General features: G+C 35.3%; 1 protein-coding gene across 4 annotated transcripts; it reads left to right on the top strand.

Moving 5' to 3' along the window:
• Positions 1 to 30: 30 nt before the first annotated feature.
• LOC142240491 (uncharacterized) lies at positions 31 to 22,052 on the top strand. 4 transcript variants are annotated; one of them, XM_075312192.1, is made up of 4 exons: positions 31 to 96; positions 1,384 to 2,716; positions 6,014 to 6,393; positions 21,516 to 22,052. In XM_075312192.1, exons 2-4 carry the CDS (start codon positions 1,534 to 1,536, stop codon positions 21,621 to 21,623), a joined length of 1,671 nt encoding a protein of 556 aa, XP_075168307.1. In that variant the 5' UTR covers positions 31 to 96; positions 1,384 to 1,533; the 3' UTR covers positions 21,624 to 22,052. The 4 variants fall into 4 exon arrangements, with proteins under 4 accessions (XP_075168307.1, XP_075168304.1, XP_075168305.1 ...); XM_075312189.1 differs by having other exon boundaries at positions 35 to 96; positions 1,357 to 2,716; XM_075312190.1 differs by having other exon boundaries at positions 45 to 96; positions 1,319 to 2,716.
• The last annotated feature ends 1,493 nt before the right edge of the window (positions 22,053 to 23,545 follow it).

Here is a 23,545-nt window from a genome sequence, read left to right as displayed (position 1 = left end):
CAATGAAAGTACATTGTCATTTTTAGTACAGACACAAACTTCGAACTAAACACACGATATTCGGGAATTATAGCTCTAAGATGAGTTCGTAAAAATGTCAGTTATTTCACTATATGTAAATTGAAATTGAGAAAATACAAAAACCACAAACAAATATTTTGTGAATAGAGGTGCTAACAAAATTTGGGTTCAAAAAATTTCCGAAGATTTTAGAAAATTTTAAAGCAATAACAGTGGTATGACCGTTTCTGGTGGAGCATTAAATTTTCTTAGAGGAAATGATATCGTTAACGATTGGTGGACATATTGAGCAGCACGTATTCCGAAATTAGTTTCCCATTTAATTCAATAATGTTTCAGTTCATCGAGTCACATTTGAATATTTGAAATAATTGGGGATCTAATTTCATCCCATGCAAAGAGGTGTAACTCGAAGCGTTATCATAATGATAACCAATGTTTTCTTTCCTTGGTGAAGAAATACTGCCCTTTATTGAATTCGGCATTCAATTCGCAAAATGTAGCCTTAGGTCTTTGTACCCTACCCGATGTAGTCGATCTGTTAAAAAAAGCAGGACAAAAATCCTACTTCTCCAGTCAAAGGGTCTTCTGCCAAGTTTCAAGTCGATAGCTTGTTTCGTTTGGAAGTTAGCGTGATTTCAACAGACGGACAGACGGACGGACATGCTTAGATCGACTCAGAATTTCACCAGGACCCAGAATATATATACTTTATGGGGTCTTAGAGCACTATTTCGATGTGTCACAAACCAAATGACAAAGTTAATATATCCCCCATCCTATAGTGGAGGGTATAAAAAGAGTAAGAATTAATAAAATGGTGCAAATTATTTAAATTTTGTCGAAAAAATTGATAAATCCATTCTAGAAAAATTGCGAATTTTTGAAAATATTTCGGATCAAGCACTTCAGACAAGCGTCATAACAAAATTATAAATATTATTTATTTTGCAATATATCAATTTTTTTATATACATCCAAAACACTGAATTCCGATCATACCTTAAGAAGTAATGCAAAATCAGTTCAAAGCTGCTGAAATGGTGAACATCGGATAAGCCCATGTTAAATTCATTACTTCTGCGTCAATTTTGCTTTTTTGCTGGTATATGAACTTGCCAAAATTTAAGAGATAGAGAAAGATTAAGACCATGCTATATTTGCGAAAATCGCCTTAATATAAAATAATAAGTGAAATTGGTTGTATAGTAGACCCCGAACAATTTTTCGTACTTGTTTTTTTTTTGTGAATTTTCTCAATTTCAACTTAAATAATGGAATAAAGTGCTATCCGCAGTTTGAATTAAATTTCTTATTGACCTTGAAATCAAGCAGAATATTGGTGCTTTGTACTTATCACAGAATTTCTATGCAATAACCATTTTATAACCGTAAGCCACAAAGTGGTAAAAATAAAAACCAACAAAACACAAAAAAAAACAAAGAATTAAATAAAATTCAAATTTCTGAAGAATAGAAACAAATAAAAATTATCGAAATAGAAAAATCAAAATGGTGGAAAATCGAAAATTGTTTTATGCAATTAGTGTGCTGTTATTGAGTTGCTGCTGTCAAATGATTACAATGTTTCCACATAATGCAGATACTGAGCTCTCTAGTGGTGGAGGTGGTGGTGGCACTACCATTATAGATGGCCCGACTGCAAGAACCAACAGCAGTGGTAACGCGGCTATAGCAAGTTCCAATGGAGATACCAGCAACAATAGTGAATTTAATCGGGCCAACGTGGATAGTGGTAGCAATCAGAGTAACAACAATGATGATGATAGTGAATTTATAATAGCCGTGGAACGGATGCTACAGGACCAACACAACAATCAGAAGGAGGCTCAACAACAACAACAGCAACATCATCATCATCCAATGCATCAGTCTAGCGATGGATCTCTGGTATCTGGCATTGGCAACTTGGGAGTGTGGGAGGCTCCCGATAGTGAAGCATCGGAAAATGTTGATGATTTGATTTTTCTGGACAAACGACCAATTAACCAACATCAGTATGTTGCCCGGCTACCAACACCCAAGAGCCCATTGGAGCCTCGACATGGACATTTATTTGAAATTCATCATCATCTGAGTGCCGATGGTGGGGATAGTGGTAGTAGCAGCACATCTGATGAACATTCTGATGCATCATTAACACATCCAACATTTGCATCATCAACAGCATCGGATCTCCATTTGCCCCTTTTCAAAAACACCGATTTGGAGGAGGCTAATGCGGCATGGCTACGGCATGAAATTCAATTACAACCGGACAATAATGAAGAGGTCAGTAGAACGACACCGAGGATGATGGCAACGATGGTGACGTCTACGACGATGGCCCCGGTTACACCCCTCGATTTAAGCGATTTTCTAGCCCTAATACCATTGGCCAAAGTCAAAGCTATTGTCGCCCATTACTATCGTAACGATCCGGAAGTCCAACGTGCCCAGTCATTCATGGCCAGTCAAGATTTCATTAAGTTAAAGCATCACATCATTACCATACCGGAAATGTCAGCATTTTTACGTTATTTAAATAGCAGCGGTTTAGATTTGGTCCGTTTTGTAACCGCCCTCACGAATATGACAACGACGAGTGTGGAAAATGCCACAACGGAAACAACTGGAAAAGGTGAAATACCACTTAATACCGCAGATGGGTCGCGTTCGGCTTTGGAGACAAATGGTGAGTATTAAAATGACGCCTAGAGTAATTAATAGTGCGGAGGGGTGTCATTTGTCCAAATGGATGGTTCATGAGGCTTGCTGTAATTAGGACAAAATAATTCCATCGTGAAAATCTTATCATGTTAACAATATTGTAATTGGATTGTTTGTCAAATAGAAAGCTTCATTAACATCCATATTCCATTCCATGAAATTGAAGCCATAGACTTAATTTTATCTAGGGGCGAAATTTAGCTCAATTGCAACAAATTGCGGAAGCAGAAAATCAGTCTAGATGTCCATGGAAACATCAGCAAACTAGGACTTGGACAGTGCATTTTCGAATGATGATTGATATGCTACTGTTATCTATGATTGATTCCAACAAGTGCACACAAAGAAAAAATACTTTCCGAAGGTACGAATTTTCAGAGAAACGAAATTCCCGAAAAAAACAAGTAAATACGGCCGTAAGTTCGGCCAGGCCGAAGCTTATGTACCGGATTTTTTATACCCTCCACCATATGATTATTAACATGTCATTCCTTTTGGAACACATCGAAATATTGGTCTAAGACTCCATAAAGTGTATATATTCTGGGTCGTGGTGAAATTCTGATTCGATCTAGCTATATCCGTCCGTCCTTCTGTCCGGCTGTCCGTCGGTCTATGGAAATCACGCTAACTTCCGAACACCGGAGCCTCTTGGAGGAGGAAATTTCATCCGATCCGGTTGAAATTTGGTACGTGGTGTTAGTATATGATGTTTAACAACCATGCAAAAATTAGTCCATATCGGTCCATAAATATATATAGCCCCCATATAAACCGATCCCCCCAAACGGTTGAAATTTGATACTTGGTGTTAGTATATGGTATCTAACAACAATGTATCCATGTCGGTCTATAATTATATAGAGTCCACCGTGGTGCAATGGTTAGCATGCCCGCCTTGCATAAATAAGGTCGTGGGTTCGATTCCTGCTTCGACCGAACACCAAAAAGTTTTTCAGCGGTGGATTATCCCACCTCAGTAATGCCGGTGACATTTCAAAGCTTCTCTAAGTGGTTTCACTGCAATTTGGAACGCCGTTTGGACTCGGCTATAAAATGGAGGGCCCCTGGTCATTAAGCTTAAGATGGAATCGGGCAGAACTCAGTGATAAGAGAAATGTTCAATGGACTGAATAGTCTAAGTGAGCCTGATACATCGGGCTGCCATCTAACCTAACCTAACCTATATAGAGTCCCCATATTGTCCGATCACCAAATTTGACCTCCGGAGCCTCTTGGAGGAGCAAAATTCATCCGTTTCGGTTGAAATTTGGTACATTGTGCTAGTATATGGCCGGTAACAGCCATGCCAAACTTGGTCCAAATCGTAAAGTAAAGTATATATATTCTGGTTCGTGGTGAAATTCGGAGTCGATCTAAGCATGTCCGTCCGTTCGATTGTTGAAATCACGCTAAATTCCGAACGAAACAAGCTATCGACTTGAAACTTAGCACAAGTATTTGTTATTGATGTAGGTCGGGTAGTATTGCAAATGGAACATATCGGTTCACTTTTACGTATAGCCCCCATATATACGGACCCACAGATTTGGCTTGTGGAGTCCCTTGCGGAAGCATATTTCATCCGATCTGGCTGAAATTTTGTACATGGTGTTGGTATATGTTCTATAACAACCATGCACAAATTTGTCCACATCAATCCATAATTATATATAGCCCCATATAAACCGATCCCAAGATATGGTTTGCGGAGCTTTTGTATATGGTCTTTAACAACCATGCAAAAATTGGTCCACAACGGTCCATAATTATATATAGCCCCCATATAAACCGATATCCACATTTGACGTGCGGAGCCTCAAAGAGAAGCAAATTTCATCCGATCCACTTCACTACTTGCGCTCTGAGAAAAAGACAGTGTATGTACTATATTCGACAGCGAATTGCATACATGTAGTAAAAAGTTATTCGATGCAGAACTCTAGTTAAAATGTTTTAAGATACCTTGCTATCGGCAAGTATTAACACAACTCAAGTAATTCGATTGTGAATGACAGTCTGTAGTAGAAGTTTCTACGCAATCCATGGTGGAGGGTACTTAAGAATCGGCCTGTCCGAACTTACGGCCGTATATATATATTTTATTGTAAATTTTTATATAAAATTTAGAAAACATTTTACCATCGACAGAATTGCCTAACAACGTCATACGATTATTTTAAGACTTTTCCTTGCCAAAGGAAAACGAACGTTAATCAAATCGTTTACATCCGTGGACGAAACCTTGAACATTCCGTTTTGGTCTCATGTTATATTTCTTTACCATCCGCTCACGATTTTGGATCGTCAATTTTTCTATTAGTGTATGTCCCAGGCATATTTAAATTGAAATTGTTTAAAGTACAAATCTCTCTTGAAATATTCCTTTTTTTATTGAATTCTTATGTCTATGGTTACAAATAACCTTACAGACTATTTTAATTTACATATGTACAATTTGTTTTACTTCAAATTCGATATATCAATTAAACCATTTACGGCAATTTTCATATAGCTCAGGTAAGAGTTGACTGTCAGTTAGCAAACAGTAATTTAAGGATATCGTTAGCTTAATGTGTAAAAGTGCTAAGTCAAATTTTTGAAATTTTACAGGAGATTTTTGATTTTGCACGTGTATTTTAACAGGTGCTGACTTAGCACTTTTACACATCATTACCAAACAGAAATAAAAACAGATATTTCATGTATATTTTTTTATGGTAAACCATGTTTTATTGATTTATCTGTCGATCTGCATCTTAATCCATTTTTTTGTAAAATGTTGACTTAGCATCTTTACACATTAAGCTAACAATATTATTTGTTGCGCTGTTTAAAATTAACTGAAAAAATTTCGGATATTAAGTTTTTAACTGTCATACGAGATTATAGAGAGACTTGTATACATGGAACATAATTTAAAGGTAAATTAAAAGGTTAGCTAACCTTGCTCTAACGAAGCCTCATGAAAATAGGGCTTAATATGTGATTTGATATGGTATATTTTTTTAGTTTTTTCCCAGTTCTTTTGTTTAGCTTTTTGATACTTTTTTCCGAATAAAAAAATTATAAAATGAAAAGGTTGAATGCGAAAATTCCCATAGAATATATTTCACTGCGAGTGATATACATTTTCATTACAAAAGTATATAACCAATAGAAAAATATTGAGCATTCCAAAAGGCTATGAACAAAAAATGCCAACAAAAGGTGAAACATGTAAAAATAAAAATAATTCAATGAATTCTATTCTATTATTTAGATATTGAATATGGACTAAAACAAAATGAAGTGGCAACAACGGCGATAACATTAGTGGATGCAATAACATCATTTCCCTCAAATATTGAAATTCGAACACATGAGCCATCATCATCATCATCGCCAGTTGAAGTGGAGGAATCCGCATTTGTGCCAACAACTACGACAGCTGCAATACACGCTGCTATGGACACAGAAACAACAACGATAAAAGAGCAGCTTAACGGCTTACATGGATTAGTTGATAGTATCCTGGATATTTTGCCACAGGATCAAATACTAGCAACATTTTTTGATAAACTCGAATCCAATGAACAGTTCTCAAAACTTGTCGATACTATTGGAAGTCCGGAGTTTTCCAAAATACTAAACAATATGCAGGTGAGTTTTTTATTCTTCGTTTTTATGTGCTATGACTCCTTTTTGGATTGTTTGAATTTCTCCCCCAAACCGCCTTAATTTCGCCTTTGTTGTTTGCAAAACACTTCAATTTTAAAACACAACTGGTTGGACTAAATTCGTTATTTTAAATCTTTATTCCTTTTTGTTTTTTGTGATGTTTGGTCCAAATATTAAATTCTGCAAACAATGAAAGCCAATCCTTTGGCTATAAGGGAAAACAAAAGCTGATCAAAGAGGTAGGTATCGTATAAAAACAAGTATGGTCGAAGTCTGTTTCAAAGGATATATTGTGAAAACAGGAATTGTACGTGCTCTATGGCACAAAGAATTTTTTTTAATATAAAACTTTTTTACCTTTGCTATAGAGGTGGTGGTGTTTTCTTGTATTTTTTGGCTAATATAATTACTTAAAATAAAAGTGGTGTATTTGGTTGGTTTACTAGTTTGTAAGTCCAAAGAATTTTTTTTTTTTTTATGATTAGATTTGTACTTGTTTTGTATTTTGTTAAAACCATGTTTTTAATTTTATTTTAATGGGATCTTTTTATACCCACCACCATGGAATGGTGACGGTGGTATAATAACCCAGCAAGAAAATTTGGAAGTTCTTCCAAAGACGCAACTTTAAAAGCATTTCCAGAAGATGCACTCCCAATGATGTTCTTTATTTTAACTACCCAGGAAGTTTTTTTTATTCAATTTTTTATATCTTGGCTTTTTCATATTTTTAATGGGCAATTTTATTTATTTTTTTGTTTCAAATATGTTAAAAACAGAATAAGAATTCATAAAATGTTACAAATCAGAGAAAAGCTAAATTCAAACTGAAAAATTGTGCATTTGTGAAAATATTTGAGGTCAAACGTTTCCGATAAGGGTTAGAATCCATTAAAAATTATAAAAAAATTATATAAATTATTTATTTGCCAAAATATCACAGAACTTTTAATTTATGTTACATCCAAAATATTGAATTCGGATCACACCTAAAGAAGTAATGCAAATTCAGTGCAACGGCTGTTGAAATGGAGGAATATGACAAGCCCATGTTAAATTCATCGCTTCTGCGTCAATTTCGCACCACTTCCGGATCCATTTTCATTACTTTTTTGGTGACGCTTTTTTGCTGGGAAGTTTGTCATTGCGTTTGTAACACATCGAAATATCGATTTCCGACTATATAAAGCATATATATTCTTGATCAGGGAGAAATTCTAAGACGATATAAGCATGTCCGTCTGTTGTAATCGCGCTACAGTCTTCAACAATGATGCAATCTTGCTGACATTTTGCCAAACTCTTTTGTCTGCAGGCAGGTCAAGTTCGAAGATGGGCTATATCGGTCCAGGTTTTGATATAGTTCCCATATAAACCGACTTCCCGATTTGGGGTCTAGGGCATAAAGAAACCGTAGTTTTTATCTAATTTGCCTGAAATTGGAAATCTAGAGGTATTTTGGGACCATAAAGAGGAGTGCCGAAAATGGTGAGTATCGGTTCATTTTTTGGTGTAGTCCCCATATAGACCGATTACCCGATTTTAATTATTGGGCTTCTAGAATCCGCAGTTTTATCCAATTTGCCTGAAATTGGAAACCTAGAGATATTTTCGAACCATAAAGAGGTGTGCCAAAAATGGTGAGTATCGGTCCATGTTTTGGTATAATCCCCATATAAATCGACCTCCGGATTTGGGGTCTTTGACTTTTAGAAACCGTAGTTTTTATCCACTTTAAATGAAAATGGAAATCTAGAGGTATTTTCGGACCATAAAGGGGTGTGCCAAAAATGGTGAGTTTCGGCCCATGATTTGGTATAACCCCGATATAGACCGATATCCCGATTTAACTCCTTGGGTTTCTAGAAACCGTAGTTTTTATCCGATTTACCTGAAATTTTAAATATTCTGGTATATTAGGCTCACAACAACGCGTAGGTCCTCCATATAGACCGATTTCACTTCTTGAGAATATAGAAGGCGCACTGATCATGAAAATTGCTTGAAACTCAATGTGAAATATCGGGTGAAATTCTACAGATTTAAGATTTCAAATGAAGACGTTATTGTATAATTTTCTTGCACACTTACAAGATATGTTAATGATTCCTCTAAAACTCAAACAATAATGGTTCTTATAAATCCAGAATTTGATATAGTCTTCATAGGTAAAATCTTTAAATTTATCTTCGGGAAGTGTACTGGTTGAACTGCTCTGCTTAATCTGTCATCAAACCCCCTGAAATTTTGAATGGAAAATATAATATTTGATTCATGATGGTGGGTATTTAAGATTCAGCCGGCCGAACTTACTGCTGTATATACTTGTTTAAAATACACTATGTCCTACTTCCATGAAAAGTTTAATATGGCAGGTTTATTCTCATTTACTCCAATATGGGGTTGATCCATACTAACTTTTTAATTTTATTTGTTGCATTTGTAAATATTCCCTCGCACCATTTAATTCACATATACGACTTTTATCCACCACTTTTGAATGGACAGACTAATAAATTTTATTTGCAACACAATCATTTACAACCAACTTTTTCGAACAAATATGTAGCATACAACGTTCTAGGAATTCCTAATTGTGGCAAGTCTGCTCTGAACCAATATGTAGTGGCACGCATCTGGTATCCGGCCTCTGCTCGTCGGCTATCGGTGGGGTTCAAACTTAACTACCAGGTTCAGTATGTGCCAAAAAAAACACAGAATAACTATTACTTAAAATATGCGTGCGATAAAATAAGATGGATAGGATAGAAAGAATCGGGAAAAATTAAGAAAACTCGATGCTAAGCAGATGTGTGGATGTTGACATCTGATATTACCCCTCCCAACCTTGACCATGAGCCGTATGCAATGAATTTATACATGGTCCCAAACAACCTTCAACCCATCTCCCAGTTAGGAAATCAAAAAATATATATTTAGTGCTCCATAATTATTTATTCAACCGTATAATTCAAAGAAAACATTTCATCTTAAAATCAAGGCAACTTGCAAAGGAATTCAATTAATATTTCGAAATAATCCAAAAGCATTTAATACGAAAAGAAAATTTGTAAAAAAAAAATTACTGAATTATACCAATACAAAATTTCCTTAACACTAATCAATATATTCCTAATATTCTATTTTATCCCAAAAAAAATGCAAATGCAAAGCAAATAAAAAAAGAATAATACACTATTGATATGCAGAGATCGGTTATTTCACGAGTAATTACAGAAACGAAATAGCTGAAAAAGAACATATCCAGTTCGGATATCATGGTATATATATAAATATGTATATGTATATGAGTGGTTAAATATATTTGTACCGCGAAAAATTCAATAATATTCAAAGATAAACTGAAATAATATTTAATAACGAAAAAAAGTAAATTAAACCAAAACCAGATTTAAATTAATTTTTAACTTTTACTTTTACTAATTTTTAGGTTTTCCGAAATTTAAAATAATAAAAAAAACGAAAAAATCAAATTTAAGCAAAATATAAAATTATTTTTTTTCTCCAACCCGATAGGATTCGATAGCACAACCCTCTCTCACACTAGGGCTTAGGATCAAGATATTGAATCTCAATTTTCAAGATACGCGTTCTTTTAAATTTTCGAATCATAAAAAAACGAGAAAATCCGAAAATTAAAGAAAATTAATTTTCACTCAACTGAGCCGGGATTCGATAGTGTGTCTTTATACGTCCATACAACAACAACAATACAAGATACACTTTACATATAATCAAAATCAAAACTTTGTCACCATTATCGAGATCTTATAACAATCACTGCTATTTTTAGTTTAAAAATCATATAAAACAATTTTTAATAAGATAAAAATGCGTTACTTTGCACAAAAGAAAAAAAAATCACATCACCCAAACCGGGCTCGAACCTACGACCTCACGATTGCAAGCCGCGAGTCTTACCACTAGACTAACTAATGACTTATGGGTGGTTGGCCCAATGCACAATTATAATGAGTGGCAAATACTGTTTTTAATTACACTAAAATATATATTCACCACACCATCATAAAAGTCAATAATAAATATTATTTGATTTTATATAAATAAAAAAAAGTATTAATTTTATTAATTAAAAAAGGAACAATAATAAAAAAAATAAAACCAAGAGGAAATTAAAAATAAGGAAATTGAAAATATAAAAAAAAAATTAAATGATCGAAAGCGGGCTCGATCCCCCAACCTTATGGTTGGAAGTCGTGAGTGCTCTCACTGGGCTATCGAAGGATTTTTTGTTATTTGGCAAACTAACTATGTCAGCATTGGGGTGACTTTTGATCGTGGTTACATGTAAAAAGATATTCACCTACACACCAAACATCAATATTAGGAGAAAATTCCCCTTCTTGGTGACTTTGCAAAATAATGATTTTTGATGCAAAACTAAAACCAGTGTTTTGATGGTTGGTAATGCCGGGAATATGTATAGGAAAAGGAAATAAATGACTTACTACTTATTGGTTCCAACGATGAAGGATCCTTCATAGGATATCCGGTAAATCACTAAATTTTTGAATTTTATTTATATTGGTGTTGTTGGTGTCGTAAATGTTGAAATATAATTGTATTTAATTGTCTTTGTGGTTTTTGGTTGATCTTAACTAATTAATTTACGACCGATTTTCACTCACATACATACGAAACCGAAACGATTTAAAAACACGATATCTGCATATTTACAAAACTTTAACTAAAAGAAATTAAAATAACTACTTTTAAACTAAAAACTTTCCGGATTCAATTCAATTTTAATGTCTTTGTTTTACTTTAAACCGGACAGCAAAAAAACTATAAAAACTGTAGCGAACACTTTTCTTTTCACACAATCACTCCACAATATTCGTGGTTCGAACTGGACCAGCCAATAAATCTATGGTATCCTCAGGAGAAAATAATAAAGATCATATAGGGGTCAATTCGGAAAATGTTGCGGGTTTTTCGCTGAGGGTTGCCCGTACCCATGCAGAGTGCTTCCAAGTCGGATATGCCCAAGGAAAATTCAAAAAATAGGATGCCTAAAACACAAACAAGGTTTCCAAAAATAAGCACCGATGCTTGGATGGGACGAAACCAATACATGTATATTACCTTTTAGCGAAATAAAAGAGCTTATGGTTTTCCTGCGCTCCTGGTATGGAAAAATGGTAAACCCGGTAAAATCAGGATAATTTTGTCCTGGCCCAAATCACAGGCGGGTGAAATGACTATTGGAGGCCAAAATACAGGAGAAATGCCACCGAATATCCTCTGGGAAAAATCCAAAAACCAAGGAATGTCCACAAATAGAAGAAATTTCGTCCAAATCCAATTTATCTCGTCCTAATTAATAACATTTTTTCAATCCAAAGAACAAAGCACAGTCAATTCTTTTATTTTCATACTTACAAAAATGAAAAGACAAATTCTTAGTTCAGGATACAAAAAGTTTAAATGTTCGCTGCGCTGTCCGATTTCAAATTGAACAATTGACGAGATAAACTGAGAATTTGGGCAAAAGAACTCCTATTTATAGCAAGAGAACGCAATGGAAAGCCAGCGTTAGTAGGCTGGATTTTTCCACAAAAAAATGTTGGAAAATTCCTGCTATTTCGAAAATGGCATGAACACCCACAAACCCAAAAAAAAAGAAAAACATATTCAAGAAACGCGATCAATAAATCAAGCTAGCAATTCTAGCGTTATCAATAGAGGGAATCACTATGAAAATAGTCAAGTCGTCCTTCAAGCTTTCGATAGCCCAGTGGACAACACCTTCGACTATGGTCACACACGCCCAGGTTCGGATCCTGGCAAAAACTCATTTTAGGATACTATTTTTTTATTTTATTTTATTTCATTTTATTTTATTTTATTTCATTTCTCCGAAAATATACTTAATTTACATCTATCTCATTCTGTAACACTACCTTCAACCTGCGTCTACCATATCGTAGACTAAGTTTTAAGTACTATTCAAATCCAAGCTTTATTTATGAAATCATAAAACCAATATTATAACCAAATTATTCGAATTACATGAAAGTGTAACAAACTGAATCCAAGTGCTACAAGCGACCCTACAAATATCCAGATTCCAGATCCAAAAAGAACATTTTCACTACGTCTTTGGCGACGCATTTTTCGTGGGAGCTATGTCTATATCAAAACTGATTTCCACCAAATTTGGCATACATATCTAGAATGTCACTTCTATTCCATATTAAAATTTCACATATATCTCAGTCAAACTGTCCTCCGTAGTCATATGAAAGTAAATTGGCAGTAAGATATATATGGGAGCTATATCTAAATCTGAACCAATTTTTATCACATATACCACACCACTATCAATGATACTCCTTATACAAAATCTGCAGCAGATATTGATTACAAAAATATATTCACGGATAGGCTGACATCACAAGATATGCACAAGTGGAGGCCCTGAGCATTATTGCCGTCTCCTACTGAATGTTGCATACATATGCACTAACTTATAATACCCTGTTCCAGAGAGTGGTACTGGATAGCAGATATCAGGAGTGATATCTGACGTCTCGAAAACACTAGCGTAACTAGTGTGCGGTTAAAGTTAAAATGGGGCCATATTTGGTTGGTGTCGTTAAACCCTTGCAATTCTCTCATCGAATATTTGATATCATAACAGCCTTCTCACGCAGTATGAGCTTACAGGTAGCCAGGGGCATACCAACAGATTCTAGTTCCCCTGGAATATGTAAGGTAGTCCCTAGCCTTGCCAACTCATCCGCTTCGCAGTTCCCCGGTATGTTCCTATGGCTAGGCACCCATATTAGGTGAATATTGTGCTGATCAGCCATCTCATTGAGAGATTTGCGGCAGTCGATTGCTGTTTTCGAGTTAAGGAACACAGAGACCAAGGATTTTATTGCAGGTTGACTGCCTGTGTATGTTTTACATTAATGATAACATATTTTGGCACATTACTTCTCAGCCAAATCGCCACCTCTCTTATTGCTAATATTTCAGCCTGAAAAACACTATAGTGATTAGGTAATCTTTTCGCTATTCGAAGTTCCAGATCTCCGAAACCCACTTGTCCACCCAATTTTGAGCCATCAGTGTAGAAATCTATATATCGTTTATTCCCCGGGGCCTGTGTGCACCACGCCTCACTGTTGGGAATTAGAGTTTCAAACTTTTTGTCGAAAAGTGGTCTCACCAAAGTATAATCCACTACGTTAGGCACATCTGGCATTAGCAGCGATAGCTCGCGCAACCGCACAGCCGTTGTTGCAGCTGACTGTTTGGCCAAAATGTCTAAAGGCAATAGATGCAGCATGACATTAAGGGAATTTGTTCCTGTTTTGCTGAATGCGCCTGAGATACACAATCACGCCATACGCTGAACTTTGTCTAAACTTGTCGGCTGGTGAAGTGCCGGCCACCAGACTACAACACCATATAGCATTATAGGTCTAACCACTGCCGTGTATAGCCAACGCACAATTTTTGGTTTTAGTCCCCACTTTTTTCCTATTGCCTATTTGCTTTCCACACCCTTTCTTCAATATTAAGCTTAATGTTCAGCTTCCTGTCCAAAATAACGCCAAGGTATTTTGCACACTCACCAAAGGGAATTTAAATACGCCCTAAGGAAATGGGCCTAACCGTGGGAGTTTTGCGATCTTTGCAGTACATGACTAGTTCTGTCTGTGCAAGATTTACCCCAAGACTATTATCTTCCGCCCATTTCTCGGTCATCCGGAGAGCTCTCTGTATAATATCTCTGATTGTCGATAGGAATTTCCCCTGACTGCTAGCGCCTCATCATCTGCGTATGCCACCACTTTTATCTTTTCTTTTTCTAGGGAAACCAGAAGGTTGTTTATAACAACATTCCGACGAAGAGGTGATAGAATTCCTCCTTGGGGAGTGCCTCTGTTCACATACCTTTGCATGTTTGCTTGTCCTAGTGTGGCTGAAATACGTCTCTTCATTAGAAGTTCGTCTAACAGCCTAGGTATACCTGGATCAACATTCAGAGTTGTCAGTCCATTTAATATCGAGCTCGGATGGACGTTATTGAATGCCCCTTCGATGTCAAGAAACGCCACGATTGTGTATTCATTGACTGAAAGTGAGCTTTCAATAAAGCTGACTAGTTCATCTAATGCGGTCTCAGTAGACCTGCACTTCGAGTATGCTTGCTGTCGTTTCGAGAGCAAACTTGAATCGACGCTAGTTCTAAGATAAATATCTATCATCCTCTCCAGAGTCTTAAGTAGGAATGAAGATAAGCTGATTGGTCGTAAATCCTTCGCACTCGAGTGAGAGGCTTTTCCCGCTTTAGGTATGAAAACGACTTTTGTTTCCCTCCACTTTCCTGGAATATATGCTAAGTTGATACATCCTATATATATCGCCGACAACCAGGGGATAATTCTGTCAGTCACTGCTTATAACTCCGCCGGAGTAATTCCATCAGGTACGAGGGATTTGAACGGTCCAAAGGTATTTAATGCCCATTTTATTCTAGCTTCCGATACAATTTCCTCAATAGGAAACGACCGCTGAGCCACTGTGGCACCGCCAGAACATGGTTCAACCGTCTGATTTCCAGGAAAATGTGTGTCCAATAGTACCTCCAGAGTCTCTTCACTGGACGTTGTCCAATTGCTCTCAGATGTTTTAATGAAACCTGGAGCGGAGTTCGTAGTTGCTAGTACCTTCCGTAGTCTGGAAGCCCCTGAGGTATTCTCAATACTGCTGCAGTAATCATTCCAAGAGTTATGCTGAGCCTTTTTCAGTTCTCGCTTGTATACTCTGAGATTCTTCTTGTAAGCGTCCCAATCTTCAGGAGTTCTGGTGGACTCTGCTTTGTTAAAGAGCTTCCTGCGGGATTTCCTGATATTACTTAACTCCGTAGACCACCATGGTGGTCGATTTTTCCCCCTTGGCTTCCCTCTAGGGCATGCAGCTTTCAGTGAGATGTTGAAAGCCTTAGTAATCCTCTCCACTACGTGTTCGATATCTTGCACAGTGCTCATGTTTGCCTCTGGTATCTTCGGTATCATCATGGTACTGGGTATAGAAATTACCAAATTAAAATTCTTTAATTTGCGATTGCGATTATCCCAAGATATCGTAGAAATTGATTGCAGAAATATTTATAGCGGAATTTTGGCTACATAGTAACAAAACCCTCGACGAAGGATACGTTTTGACCATCAAAGTTATACCCTATTATTAAAGAAAGTGTATTTTCAATTCGATTATAACCAATCGAAAATAAATCTTTAGACTTGTTTCCTTTTTGTCTCGGATCCGTCTATAACATAAAAACCCATTTGGCTATTACCCCACCAGCATAAAGCGAGAAAAACGCAGTGAACGACAATAGGATAATAGAAATTATTATTTTTTCTCTCTATGCTTCATCTTTGAAACTTTGGGCTTTTGTGTTCTTTCAAAAAAAAAAAAAAAAAGTAATTGGAAAAAACCTGGAATAAATAAAAAAAACCAAAGTTATACAAACATTCGTAGCATATCGAACATAGTCCGAAAAAAGGTAAAAATGCCTCTTACTTTATTGGAGGCAATAATTTGCACAGAAAACGTGATTGAAATTTTTAATACACCAAATAGTGGTCCTTTCTTTTTAATTCAATTCAATATAATTTTGAAATTTTTCTTGGTAGTTTTATGTCTTGAAACCAATTTTGTAATTTATATATTTTGTACAAAACTTATTATTTAGTAGGCAGCTTGCTATTACAAATTCATGAAAGGTCATGAGTAATTCGTTCAAAATAAAAACCTTATGTATTCGTAACTTTCTTTTTTAAAGCAATCACTACTGGAAGTTAATAAGAAACTGACGTATAATATTATAAATTGCAAGCATTGCAAACCAATTTATAAACAATTAAATATGGGTCAAAGTCCGAAAGTTAGGGCGAAGTTATGGAAATATTTTTATACTAAGCAGTATAACATTTTGTTACTTTAGGAAAATTATGAGGAATGATGTTCGTCTGTCCGTAAATCAGACTAATCTCAAAAAATATTGTCGTGAGAAAAAATATTTCATGTTCTTAAAATGCGAATTCGTCATTTTCTTAGCACAACTTAACTGCATTCCTTACAAAATCCTACGCATTATAGAAGTAAGGCGTAGAGTGAAAATTTGGTATCCGGTGGTCATATGTGTCTAAATCGGACGAAATATATATATTTGAAAGCTATAGCTAATTCTGAATCGATTTCCACTAAATTTAGCACACGTAACATATATTACTAATTGTACTTTTTGGAGTACAAAAGTTAGGTAAGGTATCGTAGTGGTATAGTAGCTGCACGATATTTCAAACTCACTCAGTCTATTCAGTCCACTTTGATACCATAGTGGTGACTTTCTTTCTTATCACTGAGTGCTGCCCGATTCTATGTTAGGTCAATGACAAGTGACCTACTTTTTATAGCCAAATCCGGCGTTCCACATTGCAGTGAAATCATTTAGAGAAGCTTTGAAACACTCAGAAACCCATGAAAAACCTTTTTGGTGTCCAGTCTAAACTGGGGTTGAACCCACGACCTTTGGTATGCAAGGCGGACAAGCAAACCATTGTAGCTAAATTTGGTGGAAATCAATTCTGATTTAGATATAGTTTCCATGTATATCTTATACCCGACTTAGACACATGTGAACACCGGAGACCAAAGTTTCACTCCGATTTACTTGAAATTTTGCAAAGGTATTAGAATTAAATTCTAACTACGCGTACAGAATATAGTTGAAATCGGTGTAGATTTAGATATAGCTCCCATATATATCTCACCCCCGATATGCGCTTCTTCTGGTGCCATAAGCTTGGATTTTATACCTTGATTTAATTCAAATTTTGCACAAAGAGTAGTGTTAAGTGTGCCAAAATTGTTTGAAATAGGTTCCGATTTAGCTACGAGTATAGTCCCCATATATACGTACAGAAATGCACTATTTCACCAGAGTTAGTGCGATGTAGTGCAAATTTTTGGTTCATTTTACTAAGCGACGGTCTAAATATAACATATTGTTGGAAAGGTATTTGGAAGGAATTGTTTCCTATGTGATGGAAAAATAAGAAAAATAATGAACATTTTTTGAAAAGTTATTTTAAGAAATAATGTTGAATATACCATTCCCAAAATTCCTATAAAAAATTCCCAATGTGGGGACATATGTTACAAAAAAACGTAATGTTTTGCAATTTAATCTATTTCTTAGCTGTCTACAAATAGGATGTTGAAACCTTTTACAGTAGGTAAGTGGACATATGAGGTGTTGTGGAAATCGGCTTAGCAATCGGTAAAGTATAACAAGTAAGAAAAGTCTAAAGTCGGGCGGGGCCGACTATATTATACCCTGCACCACTTTGTAGATCTAAATTTTCGATACCATATCACATCCGTCAAATATGTTGGGGGCTATATATAAAGGTTTGTCCCAAATACATACATTTAAATATCAATCGATCTGGACAGAATTTGATAGACTTCTACAAATTCTATAGACTCAAAATTTAAGTCGGCTAATGCCCTAGGGTGGAACACAATGTTAGTAAAAAACAAGTAAGGAAAGTCTAAAGTCGGGCGGGGCCGACCTTATTATACCCTGCACCACTTTGTAGATCTAAATTTTCGATACCATATCACATTCGTCAAATGTGTTGGGTGCTATTTATAAAGGTTTGTCCCAAATACATACATTTATATATCACTCGATTTGGACAGAATTTTTTATAGACTTTTACAAAATCTATAGACTCAAAATTTAAGTTGGCTAATGCACTAGGGTGGAACACAATTTTAGTAAAAAAATATGGGAAACATTTAAATCTGAAGCAATTTTAATGAAACTTCGCAAAAGTTTATTTATGATTTATCGCTCGATATATATGTATTAGAAGTTGAGGAAAATTTGAGTCATTTTTACAACTTTTCGTCTAAGCAGTGGCGATTTAAGAAGGAAAATGTTGATATTTTGACCATTTTTGTCGAAATCAGAAAAACATATATATGGGAGCTATATCTAAATCTGCACCGATTTCAATCAAATTTGGCACACATGCCTATACTACGAATTGTACTCCTTGTGCAAAATTTGAACCAAATTGGACCAAAACTCCTGCTTCTAGGACCATATTAGTCCATATCGGGCGAAATATATATATGGGAGCTATATCTAAATCTGAACCGATTTCAATCAAATTTGGCACACATGACTATATTACTAATTGTACTCCTAGTGCAAAATTTCAACCAAATTGGGCCAAAACTCTGGCTTCTGGGGCCATATAAGTCCATATCGGGCGAAAAATATATATAGAAGCTATATCTAAATCTGAACCGATTTCAATCAAATTTGGCACACATGACTATACTACTAATTGTACTCCTTATGCAAAATTTCAAGCAAATCGGTATAAAACTCTGGCTGCTTGGTCCATATTAGTGCATATCGGGCGAAAGATATATATGGGAGCTATATCTAAATCTGAACCGATTTCTTCCAAAATCAATAGGGTTCTATTCTGCCCCAAATTGGGAACATGTGCCAAATTTGAAGTCGATTGGACTTAAATTGCGACCTAGACTTTGATCACAAAAATGTGTTCACAGACAGACGGACGGACGGACAGACGGACAGACGGACATGGTTATATCGACTCAGGGACCCACCCTGAGCATTATTGCCAAAAACACTATGTGTCTATCTCGCCTCCTTCTGGGTGTTACAAACATATGCACTAACTTATAATACCCTGTTCCACAGTGTGGCGCAGGGTATAAATATGGGAAACATTTAACTATGAAGCAATTTTAAGGAAACTTCGCAAAAGTTAATTTATGATTTATCGCTCGACATATATGTATTAGAAGTTTAAGAAAATTAGAGTCATTTTTACAACTTTTCGACTAAGCAGTGGCGATTTTACAAGGAAAATGTTGGTATTTTGACCATTTTTGTCGAAAGCAGAAAAACATATATATGGGAGCTATATCTAAATCTGAACCGATTTCAACCAAATTTGGCACGTATAGCTACAATGCTAATTCTACTCCCTGTGCAAAATTTCAAAATTGGGCCAAAACTCTGGCTATTAGAACCATATTAGTCCATATCGGGCGAAAGATAGATATGGGAGCTATATCTAAATCTGAACCGATTTCAATCAAATTTTGCACACTTAACTGCACTACTAATTGTACTCCTAGCGCAAAATTTCAATTGGGCCAAAACTCTGGCTTCTAGGACCATATTAGTATATATCGGGCGAAAGATATATATGGGAGCTATATCTAACACTGAACCGATTTCTTCCAAAATCAATAGGGTTCTATTCTGACCCAAATTAGGAACATGTGCCAAATTTGAAGGAGATTGGACTTAAATTGCGACCTAGACTTTGATCACAAAAATGTGTTGACAGACAGACGGACATGGTCATATCGACTCAGGGACCCGCCCTGAGCATTATTGCCAAAGACACCCTGTGTCTATCTCGTCTCCTTCTGGGTGTTACAAACATATGCACTAACTTATAATACCCTGTTCCACAGTGTGGCGCAGGGTATAAAAATCGTTGAAATATAGGACCTGTTTTTCAATATTTTATTTTAAAGCCGTTTTTACTTGAAACATAGCATAAATGTACTGGAAGTCGAGTCTGAATTTGGAAAATAAAGTTGTCGTTAACTCGTTTTTAAAGGCCTTTGATAGCATATGAAGAAACAAAGCCGAAAAAATGAAAAATTAAAATTTGCTTCCTAGAAGCAAGAACACAAAAACCAAATTTAAAAGAAAATTGTGTCTTAAAAGTATCCTTACTTGTATTCTCCGCTTCTTTGGCTTGGAATCAATACCAAAATTGTTAAAGTAAAGACAAAATCTTTGGAACCGGGCATGCTTTTTTTTCAGCGCATATATCGCAAACTGTTAGAGATATTCACACAGGCAAGTCGTTTTTGTAGAAGTCTACAAGTTCTATCCAGAAAAGAAAACATCATGGGCATCGGTTCATAATTGCGGATTTGGTAGCTAACACAAAATTTCATACACACGAGGTGACCAACTTTCAACGCCTACATGACAGACTTTGGACCCACTTGTGACCAATAAACTTGCAAACTTAGAGGAAAATACCTCAGCTTTTACACAAAGAAATAAATATGTTGATATCTTTGTCTATTCGAAAGTTGCAGAATTATTTTTAAAAAAGAGATTTGGAACCACCGTGTGTCAGACGTACTGAAAAAAAAGCCTACTCGGTTCCAAAGATTTTGTCTTTACTTTAAAAAATTTGGTATTGATTCCGAGCCAAAGAAGCGGAAAATACAAGTAAGGATACTTTTAAGACACAATTCTCTTTTAAATTTAGGTTTTGTGTACTTGCTTCTAGGAAGCAACAAATTTAAAGACAATTTCATTAAATTTAAAGAATTTTTCTGAATTATTAAAGTCAAGTTGACCTTAGCCTATAAATTTTTTCTTTCATGTTAAGATACCCATTTTTAAGTCAAATCACTTAATTATAAGGACAATACGACTTCATTGAAAAGTTTATCGACTTTTGGACAAGGAAAATAACTTTATTTTAGAGAAATGCGTCTTCTATGCTAAGCAAAATTTGTATTCGTATTTTAAAGACATGAAATCTTTGACCTCACGACAATATTTTTTTTCAGTGCGAGCAGTTTAGAAATAATAGCAACCTGAAGCTGATTGCAATACATATCAGCCACATTACTAGAATATTTTTAAATTGTTTTTATGTCCCATAAAAGACGTCAACGTTTATAACAAATATAATATACAATTTTTTTTCCTAACGGAAATGCAGAATTTTCTTCTGGATATTCCATTTCTGAGCCTTAGAAATGTTGAAAAATCTACATCAAAGTATTGTTTATAATAAATCTGTCTTTTTTCCCTCCCATTTAATATTCTAAACTGTCCTCTTGTTATGTCCAACTTGTTGCTAACCATAAATAAACCTTTTGTATGTTTTATGAATTTTGGGATTAATGATAACTCTTTCTTTTCTTGTTTGTTATCTTTACAGAATTGTATACCTTTGAGAAATTTAATATTTACGCTACACAATAATGGAATTTATGTCATTCGAATTGTGGATTCGTTAAAATCATATTTCTTCCTTGGAGGATTTTAAATTCTAAACTCAGAAATATACACAAACACAAACACACGTACAAGCACTAAAATGGCCCATAACAAATCGTGAAGCTCCATTCCAAGACGCTGCCAATAGCAATAAACAGAATAAGCATCATTGTCAGTAACATTGACGTGGTCTTTATTTTCGTCCATCAAGCGTAACCTCAACCAATCCACTTCAAACAATCAAATCAAACCCAAATCAACACCAATCCAAGAGTTCAACCATAACAGTGATCGACCAATTCCCCCAACCATCCTTAAAGGACCAAAAAGCGCGACAGGAGCAATGGTGGTTTGGAACAACAACAACAACCAAAACGAAAGAGAGAGAGAGGCGAGACGAAAAAACACTAAAAAATATTATAATGGTATCGTAAAATAATTCAGTCAATAAAAGGTCAAATATATGGAGAGCACAGAAGATATAAACGAAGATTGATAAGAAGCAAAGAGCAGGCTTTGTCAGAGGCAATGATTGCTGGACCAACAGCACTTACACACATACACACACATCATTCAAAGTTCATATTTTATGTATGAACAGTTCGTTCTTTTTTTTTATAACCGCTCTAAAAGTTGTGCTTTTTATTTTCACCGTATGAGAGCGAATGTTAGAATAAAATGGAGAAGTAATGTTATATCTTCTATGGAATAAAAACTAACAAGAAAAAAAAGTTCCTCAAGGGGGTCTGTGGGATTTTGATCTGAAATTTTTTGAAGGGAGTTACAGTTGCACAGTTGTTCCAAATCGCTTTTTTTGGAATAATTCTGCAACTTTTGAACGGATAAATATATTAACATAAGTTTGCAAATTTGTGGATCCCTAGTGGGTCTACGGGCTGACCTGTAGGCGTTGAAAGTGGGCACCTCGGGTATATGAAATTTTGTTTTAGCTGTAAACTTCGCAATTTTGAACCGATTTCGATGATTTTTTCTTTGCTGGGTAGAGCGTGCGTGTGCAATTATCTTTCTTCATAAATGCATTCCCTACAAACTTCTACGAATTCTAGAAGAAAAAAAGTATATAAGGCCGTATGTTCGGCCAGGCCGAATCTTATGAACCCTCCAGCATGGATTGCGTAGAAAGTTCTACGAAAGACTGTCATTCACAATCAAATTACTTGGGTTGTGGCATCTTAAAACTTCTTAACATCGTTTTCTAAATTGTGAGTTAGTCCATACGTGGTATATATTAGACAAAAAAGGTATGTATAGGTAAGTCTACAAATAATTAAAAATCGATATGGACTTTTGCACGGTACTTAGAAAGCCACACAAAAATTTTTTTTCGAAGTTAAATTAACGCCTAATTTAATTTATTTTTATTGTAAAAAATCATTTGTTAGTAGTTAAATTTTATTACTTTTTGCGAAATTTTCCCAATGAAATTTTCGTTTTTTTAAGTATGTCTCAAATATTTTATGAACTAAATGTGAGTATAAAGTTCGATGACCGTACACATAAGTTCAATAGGAACTAAAGCAAATGAAAATTTTCGTACGATTCCCAAAAATAGTAAGAATGAACTACTGTATGGTTAAAATGGTCATGATATGGCGCCAATGATTTTCTTCTTGACATTTAGTTAATACTTTCTTCTATTAGAGGGTGTAATTTCGTGAACTGTTGTGAAAAAGTACAACAGTGCATTAAATTTTCCGGGTTTTAACAACGCTTTGGGGAAATCTCAAAAGGTGTTGCAAAATTTAGTTCAATTTTCGTACGAATTAGTTTATTCTTCCTATAAAACAGTTAACTTTTTTTCGGTGCAGAATTAAATTACGGGAGTGGATTATATGGGGGCTATATACAATTATGAACTTGATATGGACAAATTTTTATGTGATTGGGGATCGATTTATCTGAGGGCTATATATAACTATATACCGATATGGACCTAGATAGGCATTGTTG

The sequence above is a fragment of the Haematobia irritans genome, chromosome 5 (assembly GCF_050003625.1).
Source record: "Haematobia irritans isolate KBUSLIRL chromosome 5, ASM5000362v1, whole genome shotgun sequence".
NCBI classification, from domain to species: domain Eukaryota; kingdom Metazoa; phylum Arthropoda; class Insecta; order Diptera; family Muscidae; genus Haematobia; species Haematobia irritans.
Note: the sequence above shows the minus strand (reverse complement) of the source record. Positions and strands in the feature narration are given on the sequence as shown.

Bases quoted from the DNA above. Each gene is read 5' to 3' on its own strand.
- LOC142240491 (XM_075312192.1), top strand. From the start codon at position 1,534: ATGGTGGAAAATCGAAAATTGTTTTATGCAATTAGTGTGCTGTTATTG. The intron at 2,717-6,013 runs GTGAGTATTAAA...TCTATTATTTAG, and splicing joins TTCGGCTTTGGAGACAAATG to ATATTGAATATGGACTAAAA. The intron at 6,394-21,515 runs GTGAGTTTTTTA...TTATCTTTACAG, and splicing joins AAATACTAAACAATATGCAG to AATTGTATACCTTTGAGAAA.